This window comes from Rosa rugosa, chromosome 3 (genome assembly GCF_958449725.1).
Source record: "Rosa rugosa chromosome 3, drRosRugo1.1, whole genome shotgun sequence".
NCBI lineage: Eukaryota > Viridiplantae > Streptophyta > Magnoliopsida > Rosales > Rosaceae > Rosa > Rosa rugosa.
The window spans coordinates 35,123,028-35,135,840 of NC_084822.1; the positions used below are offsets into that span (position 1 = coordinate 35,123,028).

The 12,813-nt window shown below is 38.6% G+C and overlaps 1 protein-coding gene across 1 annotated transcript; it reads right to left on the bottom strand.

The window, feature by feature from the left end:
- Positions 1-11,579: 11,579 nt before the first annotated feature.
- Positions 11,580-12,690, bottom strand: LOC133741131 (uncharacterized). The gene has a single exon (XM_062169079.1). The coding sequence runs from the start codon at positions 12,434-12,436 to the stop codon at positions 11,594-11,596; it is 843 nt and encodes a 280-aa protein (XP_062025063.1). The 5' UTR covers positions 12,437-12,690; the 3' UTR covers positions 11,580-11,593.
- Positions 12,691-12,813: the final 123 nt, after the last annotated feature.

The following is a 12,813-nucleotide window of genomic DNA, read 5'->3' on the forward strand; positions in this document are numbered from 1 at the left end:
GGATGCAGTAGACTTTGATTAGATTAGTCCTTTTATTTTTCCAAGAACTTTTGTAATGGCAATTTGCCTTAGTCAATAAATGACAATTGTATTAACTCTTTCTTATGTGACGGACCCAATAAAATGTGATGTCTAGGAAAGTCATTGAGATTATTGCTACTTAAGAGAGCCTCGCTCCACCAACATCTCTCTCTACTTTCCTGGACATATTTGATTGGAGTTACCAAACGGATAGAGTGACTACAATGTGTCTTAGTTTGATTTTATTTTGGATTAGATTTTGGAAACTTTGATGTAATCATTGGCTATTAATAAAGTGTCAATTCTTTTACTTAATGTCTTGGACATACCTTAATTCGAACTTTATTATATAAGAGCCAATGGTTTTCATGTGGAAACACATTATGAGAATGGACAGAGTTCCTTTGTATCACCTCTAATGACTACGGACATAAACGAGTCTTAGAGAAACTTATGTGTCGCTCTAGTGGGTTGTATGTAACCACTATTCGAGTTATTGAATCCAACCATGTCATGAGAGACGACTTATGGGATTCTGACACATATAGGCTTTGACATGATGATCCGTGTATTAAAGACTTTACACGGACATCCATTTTCAGAACGAAGAACAGTAAGAACCAAGAATTGGTTCGAGGAGCTGCACATGCGCCTCATGGTGCCATGATTGTGCAAAGACCGGCCATACATGGCCGGCGCCGCCTACCCCCTGCGGCAAAAACATGGCATTGACGCCGTAAACTCCTCTCTCTACTTCTCAAGTCTATTGTGACATTATGGCTTAACCAAAAGCCTCATTGGTTGATTATAAAGCCCATGTTTCGTTCTGTAAAGCCTGTTATTTTGGATTGAGACCATCCTATGCAAAGGAGATTGAGGAAATAATTCCATTCTTACAAAGAATCTAAGGGAATTCTATGGATTTGATCAACCAACTTACGGACCGTATAGATGTTTTATGGTATTGGTTGATACGCAAACACGCTGGTCACGTGTTGTGCCATTATCCACTCGTAATGCTGCTTATACTACACTCCTAGCACATAACATATGGCTACGAGCTCACTACCCAGATCATCCCATTCAGTCAATTTGACTTGATAATGCTAGAGAGTTTACATCGACAGTTTTCGATGACTATTGCATATCATTGGGTATTGATATCAAGTATCGTATTCCCATGTACACACCCAATTGGTCTCGCGGAAAAGCCACCATTAAACGACTACGATGGTAGCCCGGACATTGGTAATGCGCACCAATATTTCCGCTTGGGTTATGCAATATCGCATGCAGCTATGCTAATTCGTCTACGACTCATAGCAGCCACTCAACTTTTATTTGCGTTACAGCTAGTGACTGGGTTCGAGTCTAATATCTCGTATTTATGCATATTTGAGTGTGCGGTTCATGTGCCAATTGCGCTGCCACAGCGCATCAACATGAGTCATTGCAACAAATGCATATATATATTTGTTGGACATGAGTCTCCAACTATAAGTTCGCTATGTAGAACCCTTGACAAGCGATCTCTATTTCGCTGGATTTGCGAATTTTCACTTTGATAAGACAGTCTTCCCGTCGTTAGGGGGAGATTAGAACGTCAATGTTCAACAGGAACGACAGGAATTGTCGTGGTCTGTCCCTACTATGTCTCATCTTGATCCCCTAAAAGTGACGAGATCACATATACCTGCTGCAAACATGCCTGCAATGATTGATGTCCCCACAAGAGGACATGGTGACACTCAGAGAAGATGGGTACTGCACCACTACCATGGATGGTGGTATGGTGACGCCACAAAGGTGGCATAATGGCGTCATAGGCCATGGGTTCCGCTAGAGAGAGTAGGAGACCCATAGGTTCGATGGATTCTCGCCCTAAGAAGAGAGCGAGTTTGGCACAACTTGATGCATTGATCATTGATACTCAAAATCTGTCTCATGAGAATATTTTGGATTGTGGTTATGTCCAAGAGACATCGTTGGGGGACGCCTCAATGTTAGAACTAATTCCTGAGAATATAGAGATCTCTACGAACTACACTAGTGTACATGAGGACGTGGAATTATTGAGACCAATGACATCAAACCTTACTCCGTTGAAGAATGCCAACGTAGAGAAAATTGGCCTAAATGGAAAGATGCGATCCAGGTTGAATTGGATTCACTAACGAAGAGGAAGGATTTCGGGCCTGAGATGCCAACACCTCCTAACATAAAACCTGTTGACATTAATAGGTCTTCGTTAGATAGCGTGACGAGAAAAAGAGATGGTAATCTCACCTTATGGCGCAAGGTTTCTCACAACGCCCTGGAATCGACTACGAGAAGACATATTCTCTCGTAATGGATGTCGTTGCACTCCACTACCTTGTCAGTTTGGTAGTTTCCAAATAACTGAACATGCAGCTTACAAATGTGGTCACTACATATCTTTATGGGGATCTAGATACGGAATATAATGAAGGTTCTTGTGAACTTCATTTACCCAAGTCAAGTGGCTCTAGACCACGGAGCACGTTTGCAACGAGGTTGAAACGCTCACTAAAGTGACTACTTGATTGGAAAGGGATATGATGAACTATGCCCATGCGTTCCCATGACAAGTTCCAGATTTGCAATTGTCGCGGTTTATTTTGATAAACATAATTGGAACCCTTGTGAGTTAAGGAAAACCGCTGAACATCTGAAATCCGAGTTTGAGAGGAAGGACCTTGGGAGAACACGGTTTTGTATACCGTGTCAATAGATGCTTAGGCATTTTGATAAAGTCAAAGATGCACTCTCATGGTCGTCCGTAGTCTTGGCCCTAAAAGGGATCCGTTTCGTCCCAGGGATGATGACGAAGACGTGTTAATAACAGAAGTGCTTACTTATGTACAATAAGCGCATTATTGTACTTAGCACAATACAAGACCGGACACCTCAATTGTTATGAACTTGTTGGCTAGATATAGCCCCGCGCCAACGCAACGCCATGAGATTGGTATAAAGACAATCTTTCGATATTTGAGAGGTACGATTGATATGAGCTTATTTTATCCCTACAGACAAAAGAGATAACGGAAGTGTGGGATCGGACCCCACAAGGAAAAATGCCACCTTCCGTGCTCCTCCTCCCCTCCATCAAAATGACAACAGGCACTTCTAAATATTGAAGTGAACCAAATCCGATCTGAGGATAATGTAGCGGACTTATTTACTAAGTCGTTACCAAAATCCACCTTCGAGAAACATGTGAAAAGCATCGGATTAAGAAAGTTATCCGAACTCCCATGATTGTAGCAATCAGGGGGAGATATTGACATCAGGGGAAGGCATGATGTCTACATGTTCGATCTCGAAGAGTGAAGGACGTGTTGTGCTCTTTTTGTCCTTCGACCAGGGTTATTTTTGTCCCACTGGGTTTTTGTTACCTGACAAGGTTTTTAACGAGGCAACAATCAAAGCGTCATCGCCAAGTTTGAGCGGCACAAGGGGGAGTGTTGAAGGATGTCGACATAATGTGTGCCTCTACAAACTAGAGTTTAGAGTTGTAATAGGAATGTGTTCTAGGTATTCAATTGTAATCGGATTCTATTACCTTTTGGGTACCTTGTAACTCCCTATTTAAAGGGCTCCTATTATCAATAATAAACACAATTGCATTCTCCTACAACATAATTTTAAATTAATTTTGAAAATGAGAAATAAATTAAATGTGTCATAAAAATAATTGAAAAAAAAAATAACGCTAAAACTAAAAGACGTGCATCCTTGGCTCCATATCTCAATTCTCCAATGTATAGCACATATGCCATAGCTTAGATTAAAATCTCATCCATGACATGATCATATTGATATGACAACACCTTCTCATTTCTCAATCCATCTTCCATCATGAGTTTTGACTTTTGAGATCATAATATCAACATCACCATTGCAACCGAATCTTTAACTCACTTGCATAATGAATTCGATGTATATGCTTTACATCCTATAGTTTGGATTCACACTGATGTTAGACGCTCTTCCAACTTATTTCTATTGAATATTCATGGAATCAGCCATCACTTCTATGGTTTTCGTGCCGGCTCTATTACAGTGCAGCCTCCTCCTCTCACGATAATATGCAGTCTCATTCTGAAATCATCTCAAAGCTGGTTTCTCAGCTGACAAAATAAAAATAAAAATCAAACCTGGGGTGAATGATTTGGCTTCGCCCCTTTTCTTATGAGTATTAGGGTTCTTGATCAGGGTTAGTTATATTTTGTTTTATAATTTTATCTTGAATATAAGCTTTCTTTGTTTAACAAATTACCATAAGTTATATAATATAGAAACAAAGCCGATGGGTAACTGGGGAGGGTATAGGGGCTGAGGATCAAAATACCATCCCCATCTCTGAAGTCATTCTCTAGCCCTGTCCCCACCCCAATTCCCGTTAGAATATATTAGAGATTCCCCGTACCCATACCCGTTGGGGATTAAGTCACCATACCCACCCCGAATCCCAGTTAGCATATATTTCTAATTCACTTTAGCAATTATTATTATACAATAATTGAGTTTAAAATATATAAATTTACAATTTAAATATCATAAAGTAGTAAAAAGTTTAACTTTCAGATATAGTAATACAGTAATAATTAATAGTTATCAACATATTCTAAAAAAAATTCATTTAAATACTAAGTAATATTAATAAACATAATATATAATCTTGGTCACAAAATAACATTTATTATTGGGTAGGGATGGGTATGGGGATGACAACACCATCCCCGCCCCATCTCCAATTTAAGAAATCGAATATTGGGGATTCCCGTCCCCGTTACCCGATTAGCCCCGAATCTCTCCCCATTAGGGTAGAAAATACCTGATGGGTACACTACCCGCCGGGAATTTTTGCCATCCCTATGGGTAACCCAAGGATCTTGTTTGTTTATATTGAACAAACTATCTATCACTATTGGTAAAAGTTCAACCTCTATCCACCGTATAGGTAACCCAAGGATCTAATCTCTGCTCTGATACAATTTGTAACACCCCGAACCCTAATTGAATTCACCATAACCCAGAATTTCACCAAGCTTACCTTTGATTAGACGAATCCAACAGAGCCGCTACTCTTGCATGTCACATTCGAGTTGAAGAGGAGCGAGTGTGAACCTCAAAGTTTTCTAAACAACTCATAATGATCAGAGGTGACGACGATGATGGTTCCAGGATTCACAATAGGAAAAGAGAGAGAGTTAGGAGTATTGCTTTGGCCGGTGCATCAGTGAGAGGAGAGAGACGAGACTGAGTGAAGTTGGCATACGTGTCATCGATTCCCAAAGCGAGGGGAAGCTTCTGCTCCGTTCCGGCGGACTGATTTGAGAGCATATACATACCCCAATCCGATGGTGGAGATTAATCGGCATTAAATACAACGGTCGAGATTACTATATTCATAATTTATTTTATTTCCATACTTTAGAAATTCATAATAAATCATTTGAGTGTCTGAAAATTTCCACAGACTCGTTTCAATACAAACTTTAATATCTAGTCCTCAAATTGAACATTACCCTTTACGAAAATTTAAGAAAATTCTATCTTAGGAATCCTTAATAGTTGGTGGGATAGTAAAATTAATCTCAAAAACTTCGTCTTAACTCCTCTAGTTTTTCCGAGAGTAATATAAATTAGCTAATTATATAGTTGATGTCAAAAGAAAATTTTCAAGAAAATTTCCACATACTCGTTTCAATACAAACTTTAATATCTAGTCCTCAAATTGGACATTACCCTTTACGAAAATTTAAGAAAATTCTATCTTAGGAATCCTTAATAGTTGGTGGGATAGTGAAATTAATCTCAAAAACTTCGTCTTAACTCCTCTAGTTTTTCCGAGAGTAATATAAATTAGCTAATTATATAGTTGATGTCAAAAATTTACAGGGTATAATTACCGTTTTGAATCACATTTTTTTTTCTTTATTTTAAAGAGGATCAAAGAATTTCACTCCTACTCCCATGGTGACTCGAACTCATGACTTGGATGTTAGGTAGTGGGTGCTCTAACCACTGAGCTAACACCACTTCGTCAATCACATATTGTCATGGTCTGCTAGAGGTTAGTAGAATATAATCAATAGAGTTTCGTAATGTTCTACTTACACAACTAGGAAACATAAGAATGTATTAGCTAGCTGTTAGCTCTTTTTGTCACAATACTAGGCTGTTGTTAATAGAGCTACACAAATCTATTGAAGATCAGTAGGATTGGATAATTGGTATTGAGATTTAATTGAGAATTAGTAATAGTCTTAGGTATGGATTCTACTTTGCCATTTGGTTTGCTGTTAGTTGTGAAGTTCAAGTTTTTTCATGATTCAACTTGGTCAATAACTATATCTACAATTATTGACATGCAAATTATTTGCGCACGTCAGTATCTTATGTTCAGTTGATTCCACAAATCAAAAGTACTAACAAAACCACCATTGTATAATCACAAGCCTAGCCCTACTTAATTTGAAGCAGGAAAAGAAAAAAAATGGCTCTGCGGTCCCTCAACCCTAGCCGCCTAGGCTTTGGGGATCTATGTCGCTCTAAGGTCGCAGCCGTGGGTTTTCCGGTTGCACTCCAACGTCGATGTTTGTCGACGAACCTATTGCTTTATGTCGGAGTTTTGTTCTTAGCAAGCCTACTTGTGGGGGACTCTCTCTGGTTCATCCACACCAGAACTGGTGAACCCCAGATCGATAATCAAGGTGAAAGATCTCAAATTACAAGGATCCAGAAGTCTTCACAGGAGATGGTAGAGACGGTGGTCATTCCACCGCGAGGCAACAACTGGGTCGACATTGAGGGCTCATCCTCGACACTGTCGCCGAAGCTGGTGTGCACCTTCAAGAACTATTGGGCGCCGTTTAAGAGGTGGCAATCGGGATGGGTGCCGTGGACAGCTAGGGCGACGCTATCACCTATTGGGACTATAGATGAATACGGCGATGCGCGTATCAATGGGTCACACTTGAAACAAATTTGGACACTAGTGCGTCCGTTTGCAGTTGTCACCGAGCTTATGACAGTATCAATGGCGGTGGTGCAATTGAATGTTGCCGGTCCGGCCTCCGGGTTCAAAGTGTGGGCATCTCCTTTCGGGGTGTCCATAGCAAAATGGAGTCTATGGTTTTTGGGGTTTGGCAAAGGTTGGACCAGTATTGGGCTTTGGGTTTTTGGACCCCAAATTGGAACTTTTGGATCTATAGGCCCATTTCAGGCACCGACGATTTGCAGATATTAGCCAAGATGGTGTCTGCTGAAGAGCTCCTTAGTGTAATGTACTCAGGTAACCCTCCTAGCCAACGTTTGAAGGGCAAGGAAAAAATATAGGTAGGTGTGGTAGGGGCCTATATACTATGTCTCAATTCTCTATAGTTTATAGGCTCACTTTTAAATAAGTGAGCGGTTAGTTCGAATATAGGTTGTCTGTTTCTATGTATCACAGTAGTTCTCTTACTACAACTTCTTGATCTGTCTAGTCGAAGGCAGCAGAAGGATATGTAATGGTCATCTTGGCATGCGTTAATGAAATCCACATTTCTTAAAAAAAAAAAAACAAATCAAAAGTACTATAGAATATAGGTAGGTAAAGTACATATGCGTTTTATTTCAAAAATTGTCAATTTGCTGAGTAAAAAATAGTGAAACCTGTAAGTTTATTAATATTCATTATTTTAACTTCACTTTTCAAAATTTAACGACCTTGTGTTTTGGCTTGATGAGAAACAAGTTTTTGCTACTTCAATTATGAAATTAAGCTGGATTACGATGAATTTTCAAAGATATTGGAAGCGTGGTCTGTGTTCATTTGCTATTATTTGAAACATGTAAACAAAAGGGTTTTGACCTGAATAAGATATTTTCAGCAATTCGAAATTTATTATTGCTTTGTTACCGTGGATGAGTGGTGGATCAGTGTAAATTGGATAAGAGTAAAGAAAAGAATATTGAGAAATGAACTCTCAAAGAAGCGGTAGCATATTTTGTAAATATAAAGAAATTTATCAAAATTTTGTCTTTTCTGCAATTTGAACTAACATATATGTTAGTGACTTTTCCTCATAATGTGTTCGCATGGGAAAAAATTATTCTCAATTGTAGTTAATGGTCATTGGCTCTTCTTCTTTTTTTTTTTGGACAATATCTTAAATATTAATTAATTCATTTTAAATATATGATACAAATTAGGGAGGGTGTAAAGAAATGCTGTTTGCCACCTAGTTTGGTAAAAAAATTTGGAATCTGTAAAACACTACTCTATTTTATGCTAAAAGACAGTGCAAACGCTCATTAGAGAAAGTCCGATACTCTAATCTCGCCGTTCACCCAATTTCTCTATCTATCAATCACGCCCACAAGCCTCTTATATATTCTCACTCGATCACGGAGGGCGAAAGAAAGACTTCGTGCAGAAAAGATGATGGAAGGTTGGAACTTGGAAGCCCCTTTGTATTATATATCCACATCTCGACCGTTCAGTTTTTAGGTACTAATGTATAGATCATCTCTGCAAAATTTCAGCCAAATTGATAGTCGTTAAGGTATCTAACTTGCTTAAACTAATAGACGAACTGAATCTGTCCAAACTGAACCATACTAGCTGTAAGGCAATTATCCATGCCTTAACGACCATCAATTTGACTGAAATTTTGCAGAGATGATCTATACATTAGTACCTAAAAACTGAACGGTCGAGATGTGGATATGCGACCGAAAAGTGACCATAAACACAAACCCCGCACTTTAATTTCAGAGCGAGGCCTCGCTCTGGATAGGATCTGTATATATATGTGTGTGTGTGTGTTGTGTCTACCGTCAAACGCTTGGTCAACACGCCGCTCTTATAAAACCCGACTTGTTTTCTATTGGGTACTGGGCTTGCATAGGCTGAAAAGTTGGACGGGCCAATTGGGCCATTGAGGCTTGGGTTGCTGCTTTCAATATTAGACTTGTATTCCAGCGCATGTAGAACTTGGATCGTCCTTTACAATTTTCATGGAAGGTCATCACCAAAATTTTTGAATTTTCTTGTTGGAATGTTGAAAGTCCAAAGATGATTGTTGTGCAAGAACTGCCAAGATGATTCCATATGCGTTTCCATGGAGTCTGGATGATGATGATGGGGATTGAGGTAGAGCAACACCCTTCAGATTGGTAAGTGATTCCATCGTCTCACTGTAACAGAAAACTAGTCAGCTCCAACTTTATTGCTCAACACTACTTCTGAAGTTTTATTCATTTTTGGAGAGTTTATAAGATCATACTAGAGACGAAAAGAGATGATATGTGTCTGTGTACGTGTGTTATAATTATTTGGATGAATAATGTCAATGTGGCCTCAGTATAATCTCTCAAAGTGCTAGTTTGCTAGCGGAAAGCAGAACAAGTTAATTACTGTTATATTAGAAAATTCAATTGGGTTTAGTTGATATAGTCTTGAAACCGCAATAGATTGAACTATTCTTAGTTTCTTATCCCCATCAAATATTACTGTACAGCAATAAATTTTTATATATATAAGGGAGACAGTAAATATTTACTAACGAGAATGTATCAATTTGATGTCAAAGGTTGTATTCATGTATGTTTTCACGTACGTGATCGAAGAAAGACTATTACTAGTGATTTAAGATGTTGAGAAGTGAGACTCTTGTTTTGACCAATTGCCTAAGTAGGCACTGGTCCGCACTACTCAAGTCCTTCTTCCTGATCTTGAATTCATGATTCCAGCTTCTCAAGCTGGTTATGTGCAATATCTGTAGTTCTGTACACTTGGGCTGACATTTGCTTGTCTTGTTCCAATGAATGGATTCAATGCTTCATCCACTTCTGCAAATTCTTTTTTTTTTCTTTTTCTTTTTCTTTTTCTTTTCATCTTCACAAGCTACTCTCTTTGTCTACATTATCTTGGTAACCAATGACCAGCTGCTTGGTTTTGACTTTGGCCCAGAGATGAAGGACAGTAGTGATTCAAACACTGAGAGTGTGACTGGTTCAACATCTCTCAACATGCAAACACTGGCAATAGTCTCATGGTCCTTGCTGACGGAAGACAAGGTGGATTTCGTTTCCATTCCTTTGAGATTCACCATAGCTTTGTGGATCATCTTTTTCACTCTCTATCTAGAGGTTAAGTATTTCCTAACCTCGTCAGTCCAGTTTCTCCTCCACATTTTCTTCGATAATGATTGAAGTTCCTGAGTGCACTCCTTGGTTTGCAACAGGGCATCCTTGGCAGTGATACAAACAACAACATTGTTGTTCTTAGAAGTATTTGAGATCTGAATCTGCCGTGTGAGTACCATTAGTTAGTCCCAATGGAAATCAACATATATGAGTTATTTGATATCCATTGAAATGGTTCTGAACCAATAAAGAGCGCTCATAGATTTTTCTATTACTGAGTCAGTGATAAAGTAAAAGGTCTGCTTGAGTTCACCAGGGATGTTATAAAGTTTTACCCAAAAAAAAAAAAAAAAAAAATATAGAGATGAACTTCTTGAGTTGCAGATTTTTCGAGTATCAGTCTGCTCAAAACCGTATACTTAGCTGACTATAACAATGAATCATAATCAAATAAACTTTAAGATAGGAAAAGTCCCTACCTGTACTCCTATCATCCTGGTTAATATTATAAACTTGGGACTGACCCTCAAAAATTTGATCTGGTTTTTTAGAGATTATGGTTTCCTTCAAGCTGAACAGTTTGACCACTAAATGGATTTTGTGTCAACATATTCTTGTTTATGAGATTTCTACTGGCCTGCAGCTGGCAAACTCTGGTCAGTCAACTATGTTTCGGCACATATGGAACTTGCATTTTCCCTTTTCATGGAAGTTCACCAATTCTAAGGAATGCTTGTTTAATTTTGAATCTTGAAAGTTGTTGTATTTGTTGTGCAAGAGAATGACAGAAACTGAAAAGCTGACTGTAATGTGTTTCCATGATATAGCAATACAGCTTGAGATTAGTAATTCATCCCTGTAACAGAAAACTGGCCAGCTCTATGTTTATTGCTTAATATGTAATATGTTTGAGGGTGTGATCTGTGAATATATATATCTGTTGAAGTCATCAAATTACCTTCTAGTTGAGTTATGATATTTTTTATTTTGTGCTATAATGGGAATCTTGACAACTCAACTCAAATTGCTGCATGTGGTGTTCATCTATCTTGTTTTGATATTTATTGTGGCCTCATATTCGATCTTTGATTCACATGTGACCTCAACTCAAATGCTTGTATGTATTTACGTTCAGAAGTTATAGCTAATTGGACAATAATAAACTTCCTTGGTTTTCTAGTTTGAAACCATACATCGGACCGTAATTGGAATCTACAGAACAGAAATGGTAAAATTTTGCTACTTACATGTATCTGTTCCCAGAAAAAAAAAAAAAAAAAAAAGCTTCTGAAGAGAAAATAGAGTGGTAATAATGTAGGCAAAAGAGTTTATCACTATGTGTATCAATTGGATATCAGAAGATGTATACATGTATGCAATATTTTCATGTACAAAATTGAGTGAAAAGCTAATATCTAGTGGTTGAGGATATGTTGAGAAGGGAGACTCTTGTTTTGATCAATTGCCTATATAGACAATCAAGTGCTTCTTCTTGGTCTTGAATGCATGATTCCAGATTGTTAAGCTGGTTGTGTGTGTTGTCACCACTCTTGAGTGACTTCAATGCAGCATCCACCTCTGTAAATTCATTTACTTTTGTTTCTTCCTCGCAAGCTATTCTATTTGACTGCAACATCTTGGAAACCAAAGACCAGCTGTAAGGCTTTGACTTTGGCCCTGAGATGAAGGATAGAACTGATTCAAACATGGCGAGAGTGACTGCTTCCACATCTCTCAGCTTGCTCACGATGGTTATAGTCTCTTGATCCTTGTTGCAGGAAGACGAAGATCTGTTTGCCATTCCCTTCATGTTCCCCAAAGCTTTGTGGAGAGCCTTTTTCACTGTCTTCCTGGATATCAAGTATTTCCTTGCTTCACTCTTGAGTACTGCAGATTCATCTCCACGCTTTCTTCGAATGATTGATTGAAGATCTTGTACGTTTTCCTTGGTTTTCATCAGGGCGTCTTTGGAAGTGCTACAAACATCCAAGATCCTGAGAGATCCATCTAATAGCTCATTAGCCCATTTCTGATGCTGCTCTTGTGCCAAGGCCTTTTGGGTGAGAGGCAATTGAAGCAACCTATCGACACAATCATGCAAGTCTTGGAGACTGCTTAGTTTGTGGCTTATTGATGATGAAGATGTGGAGGTGGCCTCAGAAGACTTCAATCTGCACAAATGCTCATCAATTTCTTGAAACAGTGGGTGTGGCCTTGAGGGAAAGCTGTTGGAGCGAGTGTGGAAAGCCATGTGTTCTTTGTGTCTTGTGAAGACCTTGCTGTTAATCAGAATGACCTGCTCCTTTCCAAATGTAGCTGCTTAATATATAGTGTTCGTTGAGGGGGGGGGGGGGCGGCTCATGGAATCTCATTTACTTATATCACCAGCTAGACTGTGAGAGGTTTCATGATTTCGATTTAAATCTTTATTTTCCCTAGGCAATGTTATGCAATGTCTGCTCCCAACCAGCATACCAACTCATGAACTGAGTCATTGTGCATATAAAAGGTATGTTATTATAACAACTTTCAATTATAGTTTGTTTCACAGGAATGCTTAAATTAAATATGCGATAGCACGAGTGGAATTGACCCTTTGTCCACTAATACATGGGGAAGCAAAAATCA